Source organism: Lonchura striata, chromosome 36 (assembly GCF_050655825.1).
Source record: "Lonchura striata isolate lonStrDom1 chromosome 36, ASM5065582v1, whole genome shotgun sequence".
NCBI classification, from domain to species: Eukaryota; Metazoa; Chordata; class Aves; order Passeriformes; family Estrildidae; genus Lonchura; species Lonchura striata.
In genome coordinates this window covers 300,001-324,503 of record NC_140738.1, presented here as the reverse complement: position 1 = coordinate 324,503, position 24,503 = coordinate 300,001, and the positions used below count along the sequence as shown (strand labels likewise).

Below are 24,503 nucleotides of genomic sequence, written 5' to 3'. Positions count from 1 at the left end.
GGGGGAAAAAAGGGGGAAAATGGGTCTGGATGCCAAAAAAAATGGGAAAAAAGGTGAAAATGAGGAAAAAATGGTGAAAATGAGGAAAAAAAGGTGAAAATTAAGAAAAAAAAATTATGAAAAAAAGGTAAAAATGAGAAAAAATGGTGAAAATGAGGAAAAAATGGTGGAAATTATTAAAAAAAGGTGAAAATGAGGAAAAACTGGTGAAAATTATGGAAAAATGGTGAAAATAAAAAATGTGAAAATTATGAAAAAAAGGTGAAAAATGAGGGAAAAAGGTGAAAATGAGGGAAAAAAATGAAAATGAGGAAAAAAGGTGAAAATGAAGAAAAAAAGAAGAAAATTATGGAAAAAGGTGAAAATGAGGAAAAAATTGTAAAAATTATGGAAAAAAGGTGAAAATGAGGAAAAAATGGTGAAAATTATGAAAAAAGGTGAAAATGAGGAAAAAAAAGAAAATAAAAAGGTGAAAATGAGGAAAAAAAACAAAAGAAAAAGGTGAAAATGAGGAAAAAAGGTGAAAATGAGGAAAATTGGGGTGGATTTGGATTTTTGGGAGAGTTAAATTGAATTTTTGGGTCAAAATTGGATTTTTGGGTCAAAATTGGATTTTTGGGCCTAAATTCGATTTTTGGGGCTCAAATGGGTTTTTTTTGGGCATAAATTGGATTTTTGGGACACGAATGGGATTTTTTGGGTCCAAACTGGATTTTTTTGGCCCTAAAATGGGACTTTTGGGTCTAAATATAAATTTTTTTGTGTTTAAATTGGATTTTTGGGTCTAAAAATGGATTTTTGGGGTCTAAATTGGATTTTTTGGGGTGTAAATTGGATATTTTGGGTCTAAATTGGATTTTTTGGGTCTAAATTGGATTTTTTTGGGTGTAAATTGGATATTTTGGGTATACATTGGAGTTTTTGGGGTGTAAATTGTATATTTTGGGTCTAAAAATGGATTTTTGGGGTCTAAATTGGATTTTTTGGGGTGTAAATTGGATATTTTGGGTCTACATTGGATATTTTGGGGTGTAAATTGGATATTTTGGGTCTAAATTGGATATTTTGGGGTGTAAATTGGATATTTTGGGGTGTAAATTGGATATTTTGGGTCTACATTGGATTTTTTGGGTCTAAATTGGATTTTTTGGGTGTAAATTGGATATTTTGGGGTGTAAATTGGATATTTTGGGTCTACATTGGATTTTTTGGGTCTAAATTGGATTTTTTGGGGTCTAAATTGTATTTTGGGGTTCCAAATCCATTTTTCCTCTCCAAACTGGACTTTTACCCCTCAAACCCCATTTTTACCCAAGCACAAAACCAAATTTTTAACTTTCCAACCCCAAATTTTACCATTTCCACCTCTTTTTTTTTCCCCTAAAATCCCTTTTTTTAACCGTTCCGCTCCCCCCCCCACCCAAACCCCGATTTTGGGGCGAAAAACCTCGAAATAAAACAAAACCACAAAAAACCCCAAAGCGCAGAGACGGCAGCAAGTTTTTAATGCGCCCGAACCGACCCAAAAAAGCCCCAAATTGCCCCAAAATCCGGGGGGGCCTCACTTGACGAAGACGACGTTGCTGCTGCCGGCGCTGCGGGCGGCCAGCCAGGCCAGGAACACGTCCCTGGAAAACGGAAAAAAAGCAGATTTTGGGGCAAAAAACGCTGATTTCGGGCAAAAAATCAGATTTTGGGGCGAAAACCCGGCGGGTTTGGGTGAAAAAACGGCGATTTTGGGGCTGGTTTTGAGGGTTCGAAGGGGGTTTTGGGGGGTTTCAAGTGGATTTTTTTGGGTTTTTTTTCTGGCAGAAATTCCCATTTTTTGGGAGGAATTCCCGATTTTCCAGCAGAAATTCCCATTTTAACACGAGAAATCCCCATTTTTTGGTGAGAAATTCCCGGTTTTTGGGAGAAATTCCAGTTTTGTGGCAGAAATTCCCGATTTTTGGGAGAAATCCCCATTTTTTGGGAGAAATTCCCGTTTTTCCAGCAGAAATTCCCATTTTAACGTGAGAAATCCCCATTTTTTGGTGAGAAATCCCGATTTTTTGGGAGAAATTCCTGTTTTTCTGTCAGAAACCCCATTTTCCAGGAGAAATCCCATTTTCCCTTCACAAATCCCAAGTTTTTTGCCAAAATCCCCATTTTTGGGCCCAAATCCCTTTTTCCCATGCCGAAATCCCCATTTTTTGGTCCAAATCTCCATTTTTCCCCCAAAATTCCATTTTTCTGTCAAAAATCCCCTTTTTTAGTGAGAAAATCCCATTTTTTGACCCAAACCCCCATTGTTTTCCCCAAAACCCCATTTTCCTGTCAAAAATCCCCTTTTTTTATGAGAAAAATCCAATCTTTTGCCCCAAACCCCCATTTTTTGCCCCAAAACCCCATTTTCCTGTCAAAAATCCCCTTTTTTTACGAGAAAATCCCATTTTTTGACCCAAACCCCCATTTTTTCTGCAGAAACCTCCATTTTCCCAGCACAAATCTCCATTTTTTTGCCCGAAATCTCCATTTCTTTTCCCGAAATCCCCATTTTTTCCCCCAAAATCGCAGTTTCCCCACGTTTTTCCATTTTTGTCCATTTCCCCCCCGTTTTTGCCTATTTTTTTCCCATTTTGCCCATTTTTTCACCGGTTTTTCCCATTTTTTTACCATTTTTGCTCATTTTTTCACCGTTTTCGCTCATTTTTTCACCGTTTTTCCCCATTTTTTCCCCATTTTTTCCCGTTTTCCCCCTTTTTCCCCCATTTCTCACCAGCAGTGGCGCACCAGGCACTCCCCATTTTTCCACCGTTTTCGCTCATTTTTTCACCGTTTTCGCTCATTTTTTCACCGATTTTTCCCGTTTTTTCACCGTTTTTCCCCATTTTTTCCCCTTTTTTTCCCGTTTTCCCCCTTTTTTCCCCCGTTTCTCACCGGCAGTGGCACACCAGGCACTCCCCATTCTTCCCCCATCTTTCCCCCGTTTTCACTCATTTTCCCTCCATTTTTCCCCATTTTTTCACCGTTTTCACTCATTTTTTCTCCATTTTTTCCCCATTTTTTCACCATTTTCGCTCATTTTTTCACCGTTTTCGCTCATTTTTTCCCCTTTTTTTCCCGTTTTCCCCCCGTTTCTCACCGGCAGTGACGCACCAGGCACTCCCCATTATTCCCCCTGTTTTGGTCATTTTTTCGCCGTTTTCGCTCATTTTTTCACCGTTTTAGCTCATTTTTTCACCGATTTTCCCCATTTTTTCACCATTTTTGCTCATTTTTTCACTGTTTTCGCTCTTTTTTTCACTGATTTTCCCCGTTTTTTCACCGTTTTTTCCCGTTTTCCCCCTTTTTTGACCCGTTTCTCACCAGCAGTGGTGCACTAGGCACTCCCCATTTTTCCCCCGTTTTTTGCTCATTTTTTCACCGTTTTTCCCCGTTTTTTCACCGTTTTCGCTCATTTTTTTCCGTTTTTTCCCTTTTTTGCCCCATTTCTCACCGGCAGTGGCGCACCAGGCACTCGCTGCTGCAGAACTCCCCATTCCTTGGCTGTTTTCGCTCATTTTTTCCCCATTTTTCCCCATTTTTTCACCGTTTTCGCTCATTTTTCCCCCATTTTCCCCCATTTTTCCCCCGTTTTCGCTCATTTTTTCACCGATTTTCCCCGTTTTTTCACCGTTTCTCCCCGTTTTTTCACCGTTTTCCCCCTTTTTTGCCCCGTTTCTCACCGGCAGTGGCGCACCAGGCACTCCCCATTTTTCCCCCGTTTTGGTCATTTCTTGGCCGTTTTCGCTCATTTTTTCACCGTTTTCGCTCATTTTTTCACTGATTTTCCCCGTTTTTTCACCGTTTTTTCCCGTTTTCCCCCTTTTTTGACCCGTTTCTCACCAGCAGTGGCGCACCAGGCACTCCCCATTTTTCCCCGTTTTTTGCTCATTTTTTCACCGTTTTTCCCCGTTTTTTCACCGTTTTCGCTCATTTTTTCCCCATTTTTCCCTTTTTTGCCCCGTTTCTCACCGGCAGTGGCGCACCAGGCACTCGCTGCTGCAGAACTCCTCGTCCCAGTCGCCGCTGGCCACGGGCGCGTTCTCGCAGCCGGCGCGGACGCAGCGGCTCCGCGGCCACTCGGCGCCGCCCGCCGGCGACTCCACCAGCTCCAGCCGCGGCGGCGACGCCACCTGCGCCAAAAACGCCCTTTTTGAACCCAAAATCCCCTTCGCAGCCCGAGTCCCGTTTTATCCTATTTTTTACGGATTTTTTACCCCGTTTTTTCCCGATTTTTTAACCCATTTTAAACCCAAAATCCCATTTTCCCCTATTTTTTACCCCATTTCCCCCTATTTTTTACCCCATTTTTTCCCAATTTTTTACCCCATTTTAACCTCAAAATCCCATTTTTTTCCCTATTTTTTACCCCATTTTTCCCCAATTTTTTACCCCGTTTTAACCCCAAAATCCCATTTTTTCCCTATTTTTTACCCCGTTTTTTCCCGATTTTTTACCCCATTTTCCCCTATTTTTTACCCCATTTTTTCCCAATTTTTTACCCCATTTTAAACCCAAAATCCCATTTTTTTCCCTATTTTTTACCCCATTTTCCCCTATTTTTTACCCCATTTTAAACCCAAAATCCCATTTTTCCCCTCCATTTCCCCTCAATTTTCCCCAATTTCCCCCCAATTTTTCCCCATCTTTTTTGACAATTTTTCCCCATTTTCTCCCAAATTTTTTCCAATTTTTTAATCAATTTTTTCCCCATTTCCCCCCAATTTTTTCCCATTTTTTTGTCAATTTCCCCCCAATTTTACCCCAATTTCTTCCCATTTTTTAGTCAATTTTCCCCCATTTTCCTCCCAATTTTTTCCCATTTTCCCCCCAATTTCCCCCCCATTTTTCCCAATTTCCCCCCAATTTTTCCCCATTCTCTTTGCCCAATTCCCCCGTTTTTCCCCCCAAATCCCCGCTCACCTGCGGCACCACCACCGGCTCCGCCGCCGCCTCTTCCTCCTCCTCCTCCTCCTCCTCCCCCCCAATTTCCCCCCATTTTTTGGTCAATTTTTCCCCATTTTTTAGTCAATTTTTCCCCATTTTCCCCCCCAACTTTTTCCCATTTTTTGGTCAATTTTCCCCAATTTTCCCCCGAATTTTTTCCCATTTTTTAGTCAATTTTTCCCCATTTTTTGGTCAATTTTTCCCCAATTTTTCCCCATTTTTTTGACAATTTTTCCCAATTTTCCCCCCAATTTTTTCCCATTTTTTGGACAATTTTTCCCATTTTTTGGTCAATTTCCCCCCAATTTTTTTCCATTTTTTTTTTCCCAATTCCCCCGTTTTTCCCCCCAATTTTTTCCCATATTTTTTTCCCAATTCCCCCGTTTTTCCCCCCAAATCGCACTCACCTGCGGCACCACCACCGGCTCCGCCCCCGTCTCTTCCTCCTCCTCCTCCTCCTCCTCCTCCTCCTCCTCCTCCTCCTCCCCCCCAATTTCCCCCCATTTTTTGGTCAATTTTCCCCCAATTTTTAGTCAATTTTTCCCCAATTTTCCCCCCAATTTTTTCCCATTTTTTGGTCAATTTTCCCCCATTTTTTGGTCAATTTTTCCCCATTTTCCCCCCAATTTTTCCCCATTTTCCCCCCAATTTTTTCCCATTTTTTGGTCAATTTTTCCCCATTTTTTGGTCAATTTCCCCCCAATTTTTAGTCAATTTTCTCCCATTTTTTAGTCAATTTTTCCCCATTTTTTGGCCAATTTTCCCCCAATTTTTTCCCATTTTTCTTGCCCAATTCCCCCGTTTTTCCCCCCAATTTTTCCCATTTTTTTGGTCAATTTCCCCCCAATTTCCCCCCAATTTTCCCATATTCTTTTCTTGCCCAATTCCCCCGTTTTTCCCCCCAAATCCCCGCTCACCTGCGGCACCACCACCGGCTCCGCCCCCGTCTCTTCCTCCTCCTCCTCCTCCCCCCCAATTTCCCCCCAATTTTTCCCCATTTTTTGGTCAATTTTTCCCCAATTTTTCCCCATTTTTTAGTCAATTTTTTCCCATTTTCCCCCCAATTTTTCCCCATTTTTTTTGACAATTTTCCCCCATTTTCCCCCCAATTTTTCCCGATTTTTTGGTCAATTTCCCCCCAATTTTCCCCATTTTTTGGGTCAATTTTTTCCCATCTTCCCCCCAATTTTTTCCCCATTTTTTTTTGGTCAATTTTTCCCCCAATTTTTAGTCAATTTTTTCCCCATTTTCCCCCAATTTTTTCCCATTTTCCCCCCAATTTTTCCCCAATTTTTGGTAAATTTTTCCCCATTTTTTGGTCAATGTTTTCCCAATTTTTCCCCATTTTTTGGTCAATTTTTCCACATTTTTTGGTCAATTTTTCCCCAATTTTTCCCCATTTTTTAGTCAATTTTCCCCCAATTTTCTCCCATTTTTTTGTCAATTTACTCCCATTTCCCCCCCAATTTTTTCCCATATTTTTTGCCCAATTCCCCCGTTTTTCCCCCCAATTTTTTCCCATATTTTTTGCCCAATTCCCCCGTTTTCCCCCCAATTTTTTCCCATATTTTTTTCCCAATTCCCCCGTTTTTCCCCCCAATTTTCCCATATCCTTTTTTTTCCCAATTCCCCTGTTTTTCCCCCCATTTCCCCCCAATTTTCCCATATTCTTTTTTGCCCAATTCCCCCGTTTTTCCCCCCAATTTTTTCCCATATTTTTTGCCATTTTCCTCCCATTTTCCCCCCAATTTTTTCCCATATTTTTTTCCCAATTCCCCCGTTTTTCCCCCCAATTTTTTCCCATATTTTTTGCCCAATTCCCCCGTTTTTCCCCCCAATTTTTTCCCTTTTTTTTTTGCCCAATTCCCCCATTTTTCCCCCCAATGTTCCCATATTCTTTTTTTTCCCAATTCCCCCGTTTTTCCCCCCAAATCCCACTCACCTGCGGCACCACCACCGGCTCCGCCGCCGCCTCTTCCTCCTCCTCCTCCTCCTCCTCCTCCTCCTCCTCCTCCTGGTGTCCCCCCCCCTCCCCCCCCCCGCGGCGGGCGGGGGCGGGGCCGGCCGGGGGGTGGGGGAGGGGCAGCGTGTGGGGGAGGGGCAGGGCGTGCAGCGGGGGGAGGGGCAGCACCTTGATCTGCAGGGGGGGGGGCCCCCGCATGGGCTGCAGGGGGGGAGGGGGCGGGGGCGGGGCCTGGGGGGAGGGGCTGCGGCGGGGGAGGGGCTGCGCCGAGGCCACGCCCCCTCCCGCCGCCGAGGCCACGCCCCCTCCCGCCGCCATTTGCTGCAGGGGCGGGGGGTGGAGCCGCGCGCGCGCGGGGGGCGGGGCCAGGCCGGGCGCGGGCCCCGCCCCCCCCGGCGAGGCCACGCCCCCCGCGGCGCCGGCCACGCCCCCCGGCGGGAGCGCGCGGCCCAGGAGGATCTTGGGAGCGGGGGGGGGAGGGGCGGGGGGGGAGGGGCTGGGAGGGGGAGGGGGGGAGGGCGCGGGGGGGGAGGGGGCGGGCGGGGAGGGGGAGGCCTGGGGGGAAATGGGGGGAAAAAGGGGGAATTGGTTAAAATGAGAGAAAATGGGGAAAAATGGGGAGAAATTGGTTAAAATGAGAGAAAACGGGGGAAAAATGGGGAGAAATGGGGAAAAATTGGTTAAAATGAGAGAAAAATGGGGGGAAACGGGGGAAAAATTGGGGGGAAATTGGGGAGAAATTGGTTAAAATGAGAGAAAACGGGGGAGAAATGGGGGGAAATTGGTTAAAATGGGGGGAAATGGGGAGAAATGGGGGGAAATGGGGGGAAAATGGGGGGAAATGGGGGAAAATTGGGGAAAAATTGGGAAAAAATGGGGATAAATGGGGAAAAATGGGGAGAAAGGGGGAAAAATGGGGGAAATTGGTTAAAATGGGGGCAAAAGGGGAAAAATGGGGGGAAATGGGGGGAAATGGGGAAAAATGGGGAAAAATGGGGAGAAATGGGGGGAAATGGGGGAAATTGGGGGGAATTGGTTAAAATGGGGGAAATGGGGGGAAATGGGAGGAAATGGGGGAAAATGGTTAAAATGAGAGAAAACGGGGGAAAAATGGGGGGAAATGGGGAAAAATTGGTTAAAATGAGAGAAAAACGGGGGAAAAATGGGGAAAAATGGGGGGAAATGGGGAAAAATGGGGAGAAAGGGGGAAAAATGGGAAAAAAATGGTTAAAATGGGGAAAAATGGGAAAAAATGGGGAAAAATTGGTTAAAATGGGGGGAAATGGGGAAAAATGGGGAGAAATGGGGGGAAATGGGGGGAAATGGGGACAATGGGGGGAAATTGGTTAAAATGAGAGAAAACGGGGGAAAAATGGGGAAAAATTGGGGAAAATTGGGGAAAAATTGGTTAAAATGAGAGAAAACGGGGGAAAAATGGGGAAAAATTGGGGAAAAATTGGGGAGAAATTGGGGAGAAATTGGTTAAAATGGGGGAAATGGGGGGAAAAATGGGGGGAAATGGGGAAAAATTGGTTAAAATGAGAGAAAACGGGGAAAAAATGGGGAGAAATGGGGAAAAATTGGTTAAAATGAGAGAAAACGGGGGAAAAATGGGGAGAAATGGGGAAAAATTGGTTAAAATGAGAGAAAAATGGGGAGAAATGGGGGGAAATGGGGAAAAATTGGTTAAAATGAGAGAAAACGGGGGAAAAATGGGGAGAAACGGGGAAAAATGGGAAAAAATGGTTAAAATGGGGAAAAATGGGAAAAAATGGGCAGAAATGGGGGGAAATGGGGGGAAATGGGGAAAATTTGGTTAAAATGGGGAAAATGGGGAAAAAAAGAGAGAAAAATTGGTTAAAATGGGAAAAATGGGGGAAAATGGGGGGAAATAGGGGGAAATTGGTTAAAATGGGGAGAAAATTGGTTAAAATGGGGGAAAATGGGGGAAAATGAGAGAAAAATTGGTTAAAATGGGGAAAAATTGGTTAAAATGGGGAAAAATTGGTTAAAATGGGGGAAACGGGGAAAAATGGGAAATTGGTTAAAATGGGGAAAATGGGGAAAATTGGTTAAAATGGGGAAAAATGGGTGGAAATGGGGGGAAATGGGGGGAATGGGGAAAAAAGAGAAAAATTGGTTAAAATGAGAGAAAAATTGGTTGAAATGGGGAAAAATGGGGGGAAATGGGGAAAAACGGGGAGAAAATGGGGGAAAATGAGAAAAATCAGTTAAAATGGGAAAAATGGGGGGAAATGGGGGGAAATTGGTTAAAATGGGGGGAAAATGGGAAAAAATGGGGAAAAAATGAGTAAAAAAAGAGAAGAAAGGGGAAAAAGGAGAAAAATGGGGGGAAAAGGAGAAAAAAGGGAAAGAAAGGAAAAAATGAGAAAATTGAATTAAAAAGGGGGAAAAAGAGGAAAAAAAAAGATAAGAAGAGAAAAAAAAAGGAAAAAAATAGGAAAAAAAGAGGAAAAAAAGAGAAAAAAGAGAAGAAAAAAGAGAAAAAAAAAGAGAAAAAAAAAAAGAGAAAAAAAAGAGGAAAAAAAAGGAAAAATAAGAGAAATAAAAGAGAGAAAAAAAGGAAAATATAAAAAAAAAAAGAGAAAAAAGACAATTTTGTGTGAATTTCGGCGTTTTTGGGAAGTCCCGCGCAAATTTGGGGTCTTGGAATTTTGGGGTCCCTGCCCCAATTTTGGGGGATTTTTTTGGGATTTTTGGGATATTTTTGGAACATTTCCGGGGTCTTTTTTTTTTTAAGATTTTTTGGGGCATTTTTGGGATGTTTTGGGGGTACTTTAAAACGAATTTTTGGGGTATTTTAGGAGGATTTTGGGGAAATTTTGGGTTGTTTTTGGAGAGAATTTTGGGGTGATTTTTTGGGGGTATATTTGAATTATTTTGGGGTATTTTTAGTTTTTTTTTGTTTTTTTTTTTGAGAATTTTGGGGGATTTTTGGAGTATTTTAAAAATATTTTTGGGCCATTTTTGGAGTATTTTTGTGCTATTTTGGGAGATTTTTTTGGGATGTTTTTGAGATTTTTTTTTTTAGTATTTTGGGGATATTTTCGGGCCATTTTTAGAGGTATTTCTTGGAGTATTTTTGGGTTATTTTCTGGAATTTTTGGGCCATTTTTCGAGATTTTTTTTGGGTACTTTGAGGAAATTTTTGGAGTTTTTTTTTTTGTATTTTTGGGCCATTTTCGGAAGTATTTTTGTGGTATTTTGTGGGTATTTTTTGCTGGTTTTTTGGGTATTTTTTGAGTATTTTTTGGATTTTTTTTTATTTTTGGGATATTTTTGGAAATATTTTGGGGGTACTTTGAGGGAATTTTTGGAGCATTTTTTGATATTTTTTTACTATATTTGGGGCATTTTTGGAAGTATTTTTTGTGGTATTTTGTGGGTTTTTTTGTTTTTGTTTTTGGGTATTTTTTTGAGTATTTTTTGGATATTTTTTTGGTATTTTTGGGCCATTTTTGGAGGTATTTTTTGGGTATTTTGGAGATATTTTTGGGGTATCTTTTTGGGTATTTTTTTGGGTATTTTTGAGGTTTTTTTGAGGGGATTTTGGGAGTATTTTTGGAGGTATTTTTGAATTTTTTTTTTTTAATTTTTGGGCCATTTTTGGAGGTATTTTTTGGGTATTTTGGAGATATTTTTGGGGTTTTTTTGGGTATTTTTGAAATATTTTTTTGTATTTTTGGAGTTTTTTTTGGGGTATTTTGGAAATATTTTTGGGGTATTTTGGAGATATTTTTTGGGGTATTTTGGGATATTTTGGGGTGTTTTTGGCTTACCAGGGTGGCTTTGTAGGCCGTCAGAGCTTTCAGGTATTCCTTCTTGGCCGCCTCCGTCTTGCGCTTGTACACCTGAAAAATGGGGCCAAAAACGGCGATTTTGGGGTCCCCGATCCCGTTCTGGGGTCCCCAATCCCATTTTGGGGTCTCCAGTCCCATTTCGGGGCAATTTTATTCCCGATTTTTCCCTTTTTTACACTGTTTTTTTCAGTTTTTCGCCATTTTTTACCATTTTATTGCCATTTTTTCCTGTTTTTCATGGTTTTTAACCATTTTTTCCCATTTTTACCCCCATTTTCCCCCCTGACCTCCTTCTCCTCCTCGCCCAGCGAGTCCCACATGGAGGCCACGATCTAAATCAGTTTTTTCCCATTTTTCCCCCATTTCCCCCCATTTTTAACCCATTCTTTGCCATTTTGTGCCATTTTAACCCATTTTTTTGCGTTTTTTTCCCATTTTTCTGTGTTTTCACCCCATTTTCCCCGTCCCACCTGCTTCTGCTCCTCGTCCAGCGAGTCCCACATGGAGCCCACGATCCTGGACATCCTTTTCCCCATTCTTCCCCCATTTTTAACCCTTTCTTTGCCATTTTTAACCCATTCTTTGCCATCTTGTGCCATTTTTTTGCGTTTTTTCCCCATTTTTTCCATTTTTCACCCCATTTTTTATCTCCCACCTGCTTCTGCTCCTCGCCCAGCGAGTCCCACATGGAGGCCACGATCTTGGAGACCTCCCATCCAAAATCTCTGAGGTTTTTCCCCCATTTTTATCCCATTTTAACCCATTCTTTGCCATTTTTAACCCTTTCTTTGCCATTTTTTCCCCATTTTTTTGTGGTTTTGCCCCATTTTTTCTGTCCCACCTGCTTCTGCTCCTCGCCCAGCGAGTCCCACATGGAGGCCACGATCTTGGAGACCTCCCCGAAGGTGGCGTTGGGGTTCTGGCCCTTGATGGCGGCCTGCGTGTCGCGGAAGAAGAGCGCGTAGGCCGACACCGGCTTCTGCGGCTCGTTGGGGTCCTTCTTCTTCTTGGCCTTCTTGGGCGGCTTCGGGCGCCGCGGCGGCTCCGGCGGCGCCGGCACGGGCGCCGGCACAGGCCCCACGACGGGCGCCACCACGGGCCCCGCGCCGGGCGCCACCACGGGCCCCGCGCCGGGCGCCGGCGGGGACGGCGCGGCCTGAGGGAGACATGGGGAGAAATGGGAATTTTTGGGGGTTTTTTGGTGAAAATATCGAATTTTGGGAGGGGGTTTGGGTGGAAATTTCCATTTTTTTGCCAAAAAAATTTGGAATTTTTAGGGGGTTTGGGAGGAAATTTCCATTGTTTATACAAAAATTTGGAATTTTTCGGGGCTTTTGGTGGAAATTTCTATTGTTTTTACAATAAAATTGAATTTTGGAAGGGTTTTGGGAAGAAATTTCCATTGTTTATACAAAAGTTTGGAATTTTTGGAGGGTTTCGGGAGGAAATTTCCATTTTTATACAAAAAAATTTGGATTTTTGAAGGGTTTTTGGAGGAAATTTCCATTTTTTACAAAAATTTGGAATTTTTGGAGGGTTTCGGGAGGAAATTTCCATTTTTATACCAAAAAATTGGATTTTGGAAGGGGTTTTTGGTGGAAATTTCCATTTTTTATACCAAATAAATTGGATTTTGGAAGGGTTTTTGGAGGAAATTTTCATTTTTTACAAAAATTTGGAATTTTTGGAGGGTTTCGGGAGGAAATTTCCATTTTTATACAAAAAAATTTGGATTTTTGAAGGGTTTTTGGAGGAAATTTCCATTGTTTATACAAAAATTTGGAATTTTTGGAGGGTTTCGGGAGGAAATTTCCATTTTTATACAAAAAAATTCGAATTATTGAAGGGTTTTTGGAGGAGATGTCAAGGTTTAGTCATGAAAATATCAAATTTTGGAAGGGTTTTGGAGGAAATTTGGGGCTTTTGTTGCAAAAAAATCGAATTTTGAGAAGGTTTTGGGAGGAAATGTTGAGGTTCCAACCCAAAAATCCTCCTTGGCCTTCTTGGGCGGCTTCGGGCGCCGCGGCGGCTCCGGTGGGAGAAATGGGGGAAAAATGGGAATTTTTGGGGGTTATCGGCAAAAATATTGAATTTTGGGAGGGTTTTTGGTGGAAATTTCCATTGTTTTTACAATAAAATTGAATTTCGGTAGGCTTTTGGGAGGAAATTTCCATTTCTTTTCGCAAAAAAATGCAAGGCTTTTTTTGGGTATTTTGTGCCTATTTCTGGCTATTTCGTGCCGATTTCGGGCTATTTTTGGGTATTTTGTGCCGATTTTGGCTATTTTGTGCCGATTTCGGGCTATTTTTGGGTATGTTGTGCCAATTTTGGGCTATTTTGGGGTATTTGGTACTGATTTTGGGCTGATTTCGGGCTATTTTTGGGCTATTTCGTGCCAATTTCGGGCTATTTTGGGCCGATATTGGGTTATTTTTGGGTATCTTGGGCCGATCTCTGGCTATTTTTGGGTATTTTGTGCCGATTTTGTGCTGATTTCGGGCTATTTTGTGACAATTTTTGGCTATTTTTGTGTATCTTGGGCCGATTTCTGGCTATTTTTGGGTATTTTATGCTGATTTCTGGCTATTTCGTGCCGATTTCTGGCTATTTGGTGCCGATTTCTGGCTATTTTTGGGTATTTTGTGCCGATTTTGGCTATTTCATGCCGATTTCTGGCTATTTCTGGCTATTTTGTGCCGATTTCTGGCTATTTCGTGCCGATTTTGGGCTATTTTTGGGTATTTTGTGCCGATTTCTGGCTATTTCGTGCCGATTTCTGGCTATTTTTGGGTATTTTGTGCCGATTTTGGCTATTTCGTGCCGATTTCTGGCTATTTCTGCCTATTTTGTGCCGATTTCTGGCTATTTCATGCCAATTTTGGGCTATTTCGTGCCGATTTCTGGCTATTTCATGCCGATTTTGGGCTATTTCTGGCTATTTCATGCCGATTTTGGGCAATTTCTGGCTATTTTGGGGTATTTTGTGCCAATTTCTGGCTATTTCATGCCGATTTCTGGCTGGTTTTGGGTATTCCGCGCCGATTCCGTGCCGGTCCCCGCTGCCCCGCCGCCCCCCGGCTCACCCTGCGCAGCTCCTCGGCCTCGTCGTCGGGCGCGGCGGCGCCGGCGGGCTCGGCGGGCGCGGCGGCGCCGGGCCGGCGCTCGGGGCTGGGCGCGGCGGGCGCGGCGTGGGCGGGCGCGGCCGGGGCGCCGCCCAGCCCCAGCCCCAGCTGCGAGCTCAGCTCGGCCTGGTCGATGGTGGTCAGCGGCGCCGGCAGCGCCGCGGCCGCGCCCAGCAGCGCCGCCGGGCTCAGCGCGCCCAGCGGCACCTCGATGGTCACCGGGGCGCTGGGGGCGAACTGCGCCGGCATCGGCGGCTCCAGCTCCTGGGGGGGACGAAAATTCCGTTATTGAACCCAAAAATTCCATTATTTAACCCAAAAATTCCCTTATTTAACTCAAAATCTGGTTATTTAACTCAAAATGTGGTGGTTGAACCCAAAGTGTGGTGGTTGAACCCAAAATGTGGTGGTTGAACCCAAAATGTGGTGATTGAACCCAAAATGTGGTGGCTGAACCCAAAATCTGGTTATTTAACCCAAAATCCTGATTATTTAACTCAAAATCCAGTGGTTGACCCTGTAATCCTGGTTATTGACCCCAAAATCTGGTTATTGACCCCAAAATGTGGTGGTTGAACCCAAAATGTGGTGGTTGAACCCGAAGTGTGGTGGTTGAACCCAAAATGTGGTTCTTTAGCCCAAAATCCTGATTATTTAAGTCAAAATACAGTTATTTAACTCAAAATCCAGTGGTTGACCCCATAATCCTGGTTATTGACCCCAAAATCTGGTTATTGACCCCAAAATGTGGTGGTTGAACCCAAAATGTGGAGATGACCCCAAGCCCAGGGACCCTCGATGGTCACCGGGGCGCTGGGGGCGAACTGCGCCGGCATCGGCGGCTCCAGCTCCTGGGGAGACCGAAAATTCCGTTATTTAACCCAAAAATTCCATTATTTAACTCAAAATGTGGTGGTTGAACCCAAAATGTGGTGGTTGAACCCAAAATGTGGTGGTTGAACCCAAAATGTGGTGGCTGAACCCAAAACGTGGTAATTGAACCCAAAATGTGGTTATTTAACCCAAAATGTGGTTATTTAACCCAAAATCTGGTCATTTAGCCCAAAATCCTGATTATTTAAGTCAAAATCCAGTGGTTGACCCCAAAATCTGGTGGCTGAACCCAAAACGTGGTAATTGAACCCAAAATGTGGTTATTTAACCCAAAATCTGGTCATTTAGCCCAAAATCCTGATTATTTAAGTCAAAATACAGTTATTTAACTCAAAATCCAGTGGTTGACCCCATAATCCTGGTTATTGACCCCAAAATGTGGTGGTTGAACCCAAAATGTGGAGATGACCCCAAGCCCAGGGACCCTCGATGGTCACCGGGGCGCTGGGGGCGAACTGCGCCGGCATCGGCGGCTCCAGCTCCTGGAGGATCCAAAAATTCCGTTATTTAACCCAAAAATTCCCTTATTTAACCCAAAATTTCCATTATTTAACTCAAAATCTGGTTATTTAACTCAAAATGTGGTGGTTGAACCCAAAGTGTGGTGGTTGAACCCGAAGTTTGGTGCCTGAACTCAAAATCTGGTTATTTAACCCAAAATCCTGATTATTTAACCCAAAATCAAGTTATTTAACTCAAAATCCAGTGATGGACCCCAAAATCCTCGATATTGACCCCAAAATGTGGTAATTGAACCCAAAATGTGGTGGTTGAACCCAAAATGTGGTTATTTAACCCAAAATCCTGATTATTTAACTCAAAATACAGCTATTTAACTCAAAATCCAGTGGTTGACCCCAAAATCCTGGTTATTTACTCCAAAATATAGTTATTTAACCTAAAATCTAAGTATTTAACCCAAAATCCTGATTCTTTAACTTAAAATACGGTTATTTAACCCAAAATACGGTTATTTTACTCAAAATCCAGTGGTTCAGCCTAATATCCTGTTTATTTACCCCAAAATCAGGTTATTTAACCCAAAATCTGGATATTTAACTCCAAACGTAGCGATGAACTCCAAAATCTTGGTTATTTAACCCAAATCCGGTCACTAAACCAAAATCTGGTTATTTACCCCAAAATCCTGATTATTTAACTTAAAATCCAGTTATTTATTTAGGGTAAAATCCTCCCATTTTTGGGGTTAAATCCCCAATTTTTGGGGTTAAATCCCCCCATTTTTGGGGTTAAATCCCCCCTATTTTGGGACCATTTCCAGCCCCATTTTGGGGTTAAATCCCCTTATTTTGGGATCATTTCCAGCCCCATTTTGGGGTTAAATTCCCCCATTTTTGGGGTTAAATTCCCCCATTTTGGGACCATTCCCAGCGCCATTTTGGGGTTAAATTCCCCCATTTTGGGACCATTTCCCAGCCCATTTTAGGGACTATTCCCACCCAATTTTAATTATTAAATCCCCCCATTTTTGGGGTTAAATCCCCCCTATTTTGGGACCATTCCCAGCCCCATTTTGGGACCATTTCCAGCCCCATTTTGGGGTTAAATTCCCCCATTTTGGGACCATTTCCAGCCCCATTTTGGGGTTAAATTCCCCCATTTTGGGACCATTCCCAGCGCCATTTTGGGGTTAAATTCCCCCATTTTGGGACCATTTCCCAGCCCCATTTTGGGACCATTTCCAGCCCCATTTTGGGGTTAAATTCCCCCATTTTGGGACCATTTCCCAGCCCCATTTTAGGGACTATTCCCACCCAATTTTTAGAATAAAATCCCCCATTTTTGGGATTAAATGCCACCATTTTGGGACCATTTCCAGCCCATTTTTGGGGTTAAATTCCCCCATTTTGGGACCATTTCCCAGCCCCATTCTGGGACCATTTCCCAGCCCATTTTGGGGTTAAATTCCCCTATTTTGGGATCATTCCTCCCCCCATTTTGAGGTGAATTTCCCCACATTTAGGGACCATTCCCAGCGCCATTTTGGAGTTAAATTCCCCCATTTTGGGACCATTTCCCAGCCCCATTTTAGGGACTATTCCCACCCAATTTTTAACATTAAATCCCCCATTTTTGGGGTTAAATCCCCCCATTTTGGGACCATTTTCTCCCCATTTTAGGGACTATTTCCCCCCAACTTTGCGACCATTTCCCCCATATTCCCACCCAATTTTTAGGCTGAAATGCCCCATTTTTAAGGTAAAAAACCCCGTTTCTGGGTCCCACTGACCATGTTGAGGAGCCCCCCGGGCTGCTCGATGATGCCGGGCGGCAGCCCCACGGCCACGGGCAGCTCCAGCCCCATTTTGGGGTTAAATCCCCCCATTTTGGGGTTAAATTCCTCCCATTTTGGGACCATTTCCCAGCCCCATTTTGGGGTTAAATCCCCCCATTTTGGGACCATTCCCAGCGCCATTTTGGGGTTAAATCCCCCCATTTTGGGACCATTTCCCAGCCCATTTTGGGGTTAAATTCCCCCATTTTGGGATCATTCCCAGCGCCATTTTGGGGTTAAATTCCCCCATTTTGGGACCATTTCCCAGCCCATTTTAGGGACTATTCCCACCCAATTTTTAACATTAAATCCCCTATTTTTGGGGTTAAATTCCCCCCGTTTTGGGACCATTTCTCCCCCATTTTAAGGACTATTCCCACCCAATTTTTAGGCTGAAATCCCCCGTTTTTGGGTCCCACTGACCATGTTGAGGAGCCCCCCGGGCTGCTCGATGATGCCGGGCGGCAGCCCCACGGCCACGGGCAGCTCCAGCGCGCCCACGCCGTAGCCGGGCGCGGCGAAGGCGGCGTCGGCGGCGGCGCCCGGCTCGGGCAGGTCCTCGAAGGTGCCCACCACGGCCAGCGAGGGGTCGGCGTCCAGCGGGATGGGCGGGATCTCGAACTCCTCGTCGCCCAGGCTGGGCGTGTGGAACGTCTGCGGGGCGCGGAGCCACGCTCGGGGGCGTTCCCCAATATCCCCCGGGCTCAGCCCGAGCTTTCCCACAAGTTTTCCCACAAGTTTTCCCCATTTCCCCCCATTTTTTCCCTGTTTTCCCCCCGTTTTCCCCCCATTTTCCCCACCATTTTATTAATTCTCCCTCATTTCCCACCATTTTTTTCCCATTTCCCCCATTTTTCCCCATTTTACCCCCATTTTCCGCCATTTTCCCCCATTTCTCCCCCCATTTTCCCCATTTCCCCACATTTTCCCCATTTTTAGCCATTTCCCCCCATTTTCCCCATTCCCCCCATTTTCCACCATTTTCCTCCATTTCACCCCCATTTTTTTCCCATTTCCCCCATTTTTCCCCATTTCCCCCCATTTTTCCCATTTCCCCCCATTTTTTCCCCCATTTTGTCCCCATTTCCCCCAATTTTCCGCTATTTTTCTCATTTTCCCCCTTTCCCCCCATTTTCCCTCATTGCGGGATGGGCGGGATCTCGAACTCCTCGTCGCCCAGGCTGGGCGTGTGGAACGTCTGCGGGGCGCGGAGCCACGCTCGGGGGGGTTCCCGAATATCCCCGGGCTCAGCCCGAGCTTTTCCCCCATTTACACCCAATTTTCCCCCCATGTTTCTTATTTTCCCCCTTTTCCCCCCATTTTTCTCAGTTATCCCTCATTTTCCCCTCATTTCCCCCCATTTTTTCCCATTTTTCCCATTTACCCCCATTTTTTGCCAGTTTCCCCCATTTCACCCCCATTTTTCCCATTTCCCCCCATTTTTTTCCCATTTCCCCCCATTTTTCCCCATTTAACCCCCATTTTCCCCACCATTTTATTAATTCTCCCTCATTTCCCGCCATTTTTTTCCCATTTCCCCCATTTTCCCCCATTTAACCCCCATTTTCCGCCATTTTCCCCCATTTTCCGCCATTTTCCCCCCATTTTCCCCATTTCCCCACATTTTCCCCATTTTTAGCCATTTCCCCCCATTTTTTCCCCATTTTTCCTATTTTCCCCCATTTTTTCCCATTTCCCCCATTTTCCCCCATTTTCTGCCATTTCCCCCAATTTTTCCCCGTTTTTCCCTCATTTCCCACCATTTTTTCCACATTTCCCCCATTTTTCCCCATTTTCCGCCATTTTCCCCCTTTTCACCCCCATTTTTCCAATTTTCCCCCACTTTTTCCCATTTCCCCCCATTTTTTCCCCATTTCCCCCATTTTTTCCCCATTTTTTCCCATTTCCCCCCATTTTCCTCCATTTCCCCCCATTTTCCCTCATTTTACCCCATTTCCCCCATTTTCCTCCATTTTTCCCCATTTTTCCCCATTTTCCGCCATTTCACCCCCATTTTTCCCCATTTCCCCCCATTTTTCCCTATTTTTCTCTTTTCCCACCCATTTTCTCATTTTTTGTCCAATTTTCCCCATTTCCCCCCATTTCTTCCACATTTTCCCCCCATTTTTCCCCATTTCCCCCTCATTTTCCTCCAACTTTTCCCATTTTTCCCCCATTTCCTCTTCATTTTCCTCCCATTTTTTGTCCCATTTTTTCCCCATTTCCCCCCCCCCAACTGCTGTTTTTTTGTGATTTTCCCGTTTTCCCCTCTTTTTACCCCATTTCTCACCTCGGCCCCGCTGAGGAAGGGGTGGGAGGTGCCGGTGATGGCCAGGTAATTGTCGCTGCCTCCGGGGAACTGTGAAAATTCCAAAAATTCCCAATTTTCACCCAAAACCCGCCCGCTCCTCCTCCTCTTCCTCACTTGCATTTTTTTCCTGCTTTTTCCCTTTTTTTCCCCATTTTCTCCCCTTTTTTCCTCTCCCTTTCCTCCATTTTCCTCATTTTTTCCCACTTTTTCCTCATTTTTTCCCACTTCCCCCATTTTTTCCCATTTCCCCCCAATTTTCTGCCTTTCCTCACTCCTTTTTCCCTTTCTTTTTTTCCCCTTTTTCTTTTTTCCCCACATCCCCCTTTTTCCCCTTTTCTCTTTCCTCACTTTTTTGTTTATCCCCTCTTTTTTCCTCACTTTCCCTGATTTTTCCACTTTTTACCCCAAATTTCCCCATTTTCCCCCTCCTTTTTATCCCTTTTTCCCATTTCCCCCCACTTTTTACCCCTTTCCTCTCATTTATCACATTTTCCCTCCATTTTTCTCCACCTTTTCCTCACCCCAAACCCTTTTCTCCCCAATTTTTTCCCATTTTCTCCCATTTTCCCCCTCACGTTCCCCCTCACCCCAAACCCTTTTTTCCCATTTTCTCCCAATTTTCCCTTTTTCCCCCCATTTTCTCCCTTTTCCCGCTCACCCCAAACCCTTTATCCCCCCAATTTCCCCCATTTTTTCCCATTTCCCCTCACCCCAAACCCCTATTTCCCCCATTTTCTCCCCATTTTCCCCCTTTCCCCCCATTTTCCCCCCACACTAAACCCCATTTTCCCCATTTTTTTCCCCATTTTCTCCCCGATTTCCCCCATTTTTCCCTTCACCCCAACCCCCTTTTCCCCCCAATTTTCCCCATTTTTTCGCATTTCTCCTCACTCCAATTTCCCCTTTTTTCCCCCATTTTCCCCTCACTCCAAACCCCTTTTCCCCCCATTTCCCCCCTCACACTAAACCCCCTTTTTACCCATTTTCCCCCATTTTCTCCCTTTTTCCCCTCACCCCAAACCCTTTTTCCCCCAATTTCCCCATTTTTTCCCATTTTCCCCTCACTCCAAACCCCTATTTCCCCATTTCCCCCCCACACTAAACTCCCTTTCCCCCCATTTTTTCCCCATTTTCTCCTTTTTCCCCCACCTTCCCCTCACACTTCCCTCACCCCAAACCCTTTTCCCCCCAATTTCCCCATTTTTCCCCTCACTCCAAACCCCTATTTCCCCATTTCCCCCCTTACACTAAACGCCCTTTTCCCCATTTTCTCTCTTTTCCCCTCACACTCCCCTCACCCCAAACCCCTTTTCCCCCAATTTCCCCCATTTTTCCCCATTTCCCCCTCACCCCAAACCCCTATTTCCCCATTTTCCCCCCTCACACCAAACCCCCTTTTTCCCCCATTTTCTCCCTTTTTCCCCCACCTTCCCCTCACCCCAACCCCCTTTATCCCCCCAATTTCCCCATTTTTTCCCATTTCCCCCTCACTCCAAACCCCTATTTCCCCATTTCCCCCCTTACACTAAACCCCTATTTCCCCATTTTCTCCTTTTCCCCCCCACCCCAAACCCCTTTCCCCCCAATTTCCCCCATTTTTCCCTTTTCCCCCTCACCCCAAACCCCTTTCCCCCCAATTCCCCCATTCCCCCTCACCCCAAACCCCTTTATCCCCCTTATTCCCCTTTTCCCGCCATTTCCCCTCACGCTCCCCCTCCCCAAATCCCCATTCCCTCCACTTCCCCTTTCACTCCCCTCTCACCCCTTTTTTACCCCTTCCCACCCTTTTCTACCCCCATTTTCCCCCAATTTCCCCTTTTTTTTTCCCTTTTTCCCCTCACCCCAAACCCTTTTCCCCCCAATTCCCCCATTTTCTCCCTTTTCCCCCTCACCCCAAACCCCTATTTCCCCTTATTCCCCTTTTCCCGCCATTTCCCCTCACGCTCCCCCTCCCCAAACCCCCATTCCCCCCATTCCCCCCCACCTCCCCTTTCACTCCCCCCTCACCCCTTTTTCACCCCTTCCCACCCTTTCTCACCCCCATTTTCCCCTCACGCCCACCCCCTCACCTCCATCTCGCCGCCGCCCCTCACGGCGCCTCCCTCCGCTCCACTTCCGCTCCCTCCACCACCGAGACGCCACCAAACCCTCCCCTCCCACCTCACCGCCGCCCCCCTTCCAACCCCCCATCCAACAACACCGACAGCTTGTGTCGTTTGATCGCAACCCAGCGCTTTATTTGGCTAAAAACACGCGCGGAAGGCGGGAACGAGGGGGGTTGGAGGACCGCGCCAGAGCGGCCACCGGAAGCGGAAGGGCGGGGCCGGCGCGAGGGGAGGGTGGCGCGGAGGGGGCGGGGCGCCGCCGGAAGGGGCGGGGCGCCAGCGGCGGGCGCGCGCGGCGCGGGCGGTGCGTCATCGGCGGCGACGGGCGGGGGGGGGAGAGGGGCGGGGCGGGGGGGGGAGAGGGGAGGGGGCGAGGGGGGGGGAGGGGGAGCGGGGTGGGGGGGGGGAGGGGGAGCGGGGCAGATTTTGGGGGGAATTCGGGCGGGTTTGGGAGCGGCCCGGGGGGGGGGTGGGGGAGGGGGGGCGCGGGGATGTGGGAGGGGGAAGAGGGAGGGAGGGAGGGGGGTGAGGGGGGGGTTGAGGGGGGTTTTGGGGGGGGGTTGGGGAGGGTGAGGGGGTTTGGGGGGGTTGGGGGGGGAAATGAGGGGGTTTGGGGAGTTTGAGGGGATTTGGGTGAAAAATGAGGAGATTTGGGGTAGAAATGAGGGGGTTTGGGAAGGGGTGAGGGGGTTTGAGGGGGTTTGGGGAGTTTGAGGGGATTTGGGTGAAAAATGAGGGAGTTTGGGGAGTTTGAGGGGATTTTGGGGGGGATTGGGTGAAAAATGAGGAGATTTAGGGAGTTTGAGGGGATTTGGGTGAGAAATGAGGGAGTTTGGGGAGTTTGAGGGGGTTTGAGTGGATTTGGGTGAAAAAAGAGGAGATTTGGGGAGTTTGAGGGGATTTGGGTGAGAAATGAGAAAATTTGGGGAGTTTGAGGGGATTTGGTTGAAAAAAGAGGGGGTTTGGGGAGTTTGAGGGGGTTTGAGTGGGTTTGGGTGAAAAATGAGGAGATTTGGGGAGTTTGAGGGGGTTTGGGTGAAAAATGAGGAAGTTTGGGGAGTTTGAGGGGATTTTGGGGGGGATTTGGTGAAAAATGAGGAGATTTGGGGAGTGTGAGGGGGTTTGGGGAGGGGTGAAGGGATTTGGGTGAAAAATTAGGGGATTTGGGGAGTTTGAGGAGATTTGGGTGAAAAATGAGGGAGTTTGGGGAGTTTGAGGGGGTTTGAGTGGATTTGGGTGAAAAATTAGGAGATTTGGGGAGTTTGAGGGGATTTGGGTGAGAAATGAGAAAATTTGGGGAGTTTGAGGGGATTTGGGTGAAAAATGAGGAGATTTGGGGATTTTGAGGGGATTTGGGTGAAAAATGAGGAGATTTGGGGAGTTTGAGGGGATTTGGGGAGTTTGAGGGGATTTGGGTGAAAATGAGAGGATTTGGGGAGAATTGAGAAAATTTGGGGAATTTGAGGGAATTTGGGTGAGAAATGAGAAAATTTGGAGAGTTTGAGGGAATTTGGGTGAGAAATTGGAAAATTTGGGGAGCTTGAGGGGATTTGGGTTGGTTTTGGGGGATAAATTAGCAGATTTTGGGCAGAAATGAGGAAATTTGGGGACTCTCAGGGGCCATTTTGGGGCCTTCAGGAGATTTGGGGTGAAATCAGGAGAATTTGGGTATTTCAGGAGATTTTGGGGTGAAATCAGGAATATTTTGAGCTCTCAGGAGATTTTGGGTGAAACCAGGAGATTTTGGGGTTGTCAGGATGTTTTGGGTGAAACCAGGAGATTTTGGGGTTGTCAGGATGTTTTGGGGTGAAATCAGGAGATTTTGGGGCTCTCAGGTAATTTTGGGGTGAAATCTGGAGATTTTTGGGCTCTTAGGCGATTTTTGGGGTAAAACCAGGAGGATTTTGAGCTCTCAGGAGGTTGTGCGGTGAAATCAGGAGGTTTGGGGATTTTGGGGTGAAATCAGGAGATTTTGGGGTCACTGAGGAAGCCCCGCCCCCAAATCACGAAGCCCCGCCCCTTTCCAGGACCCTGCGCTCCCCATTGGCCCGAGGCCGGTGACGTCATCGCGGGAGGCACCAATCAGAGGTGAGGGGCGGGGCCAAGAGGTTGGGCCCCCCCAAAATTTGGTATTTTAACCCCAAATTCCAGACTGGGACCCCAAAATTTGGGGTTTTAACCCCAAATTCCAGATTTTGGACCCCAAAATTTGGTATTTTAACCCCAAATTCCAGACTGGGACCCAAAATTTGGTGTTTTAACCCCAAATTCCAGACTGGGACCCAAAATTTGGGGTTTTAACCCCAAATTCCAGATTTTGGACCCCAAAATTTGGTGTTTTAACCCCAAATTCCAGACTGGGACCCAAAATTTGGTGTTTTAACCCCAAATTCCAGATTTTGGACCCCAAAATTTGGTATTTTAACCCCAAATTCCAGACTGGGACCCAAAATTTGGTGTTTTAACCCCGCATTCCAGACTGGGACCCAAAATTTGGTGTTTTAACCCCAAATTCCAGACTGGGACCCCAAAATTTGGTGTTTTAACCCCAAATTACAGATTTGGGACCCCAAAATTTGGTGTTTTAACCCCAAATTCCAGACTGGGACCCCAAAATTTGGTGTTTTAACCCCAAATTCCAGACTGGGACCCAAATTTTGGTGATTTAACCCCGAATTCCAGGCCCATCCCCCAAAATTTGGTGTTTTTTACCATTTTGGGACAATATTTGTCAATTTTGTATCACTTTAATTCTAATTTTATCATTTTTGGGACATTTTCAACCTAATTTTGGGACCTTTTTATCAGTTTTGAGTCAATTTTATCAATTCTGAGTCAATTTTATCAATTTTTATGCATTTTTATCCATTTTGTGCCATTTTACCAATTTTTGCACCATTTTACCCGTTTTTTGTGCCATTTTATTAATTTTTAGCACCATTTTATCAATTTCCCACCATTTCATCAATTTTCCCACCATTTTACCCATTTTTTGGCCATTTTATCCATTTTTTGCCCAT

At 45.5% G+C, this 24,503-nt stretch overlaps 1 protein-coding gene across 1 annotated transcript; it reads right to left on the bottom strand.

Moving 5' to 3' along the window:
- Window positions 1-1,482: 1,482 nt before the first annotated feature.
- LOC144248172 (TOX high mobility group box family member 4-like) lies at window positions 1,483-21,680 on the bottom strand. Its single transcript, XM_085565417.1, has 10 exons — window positions 21,448-21,680; window positions 19,358-19,426; window positions 17,491-17,721; window positions 13,841-14,141; window positions 11,597-11,832; window positions 10,735-10,806; window positions 6,869-7,489; window positions 4,948-5,013; window positions 3,997-4,157; window positions 1,483-1,628 (listed from the first exon to the last, which is right to left on the bottom strand). Exons 1-10 carry the CDS (start codon window positions 21,451-21,453, stop codon window positions 1,562-1,564), a joined length of 1,830 nt encoding a protein of 609 aa, XP_085421543.1. The 5' UTR covers window positions 21,454-21,680; the 3' UTR covers window positions 1,483-1,561.
- Between the last annotated feature and the right edge of the window lie 2,823 nt (window positions 21,681-24,503).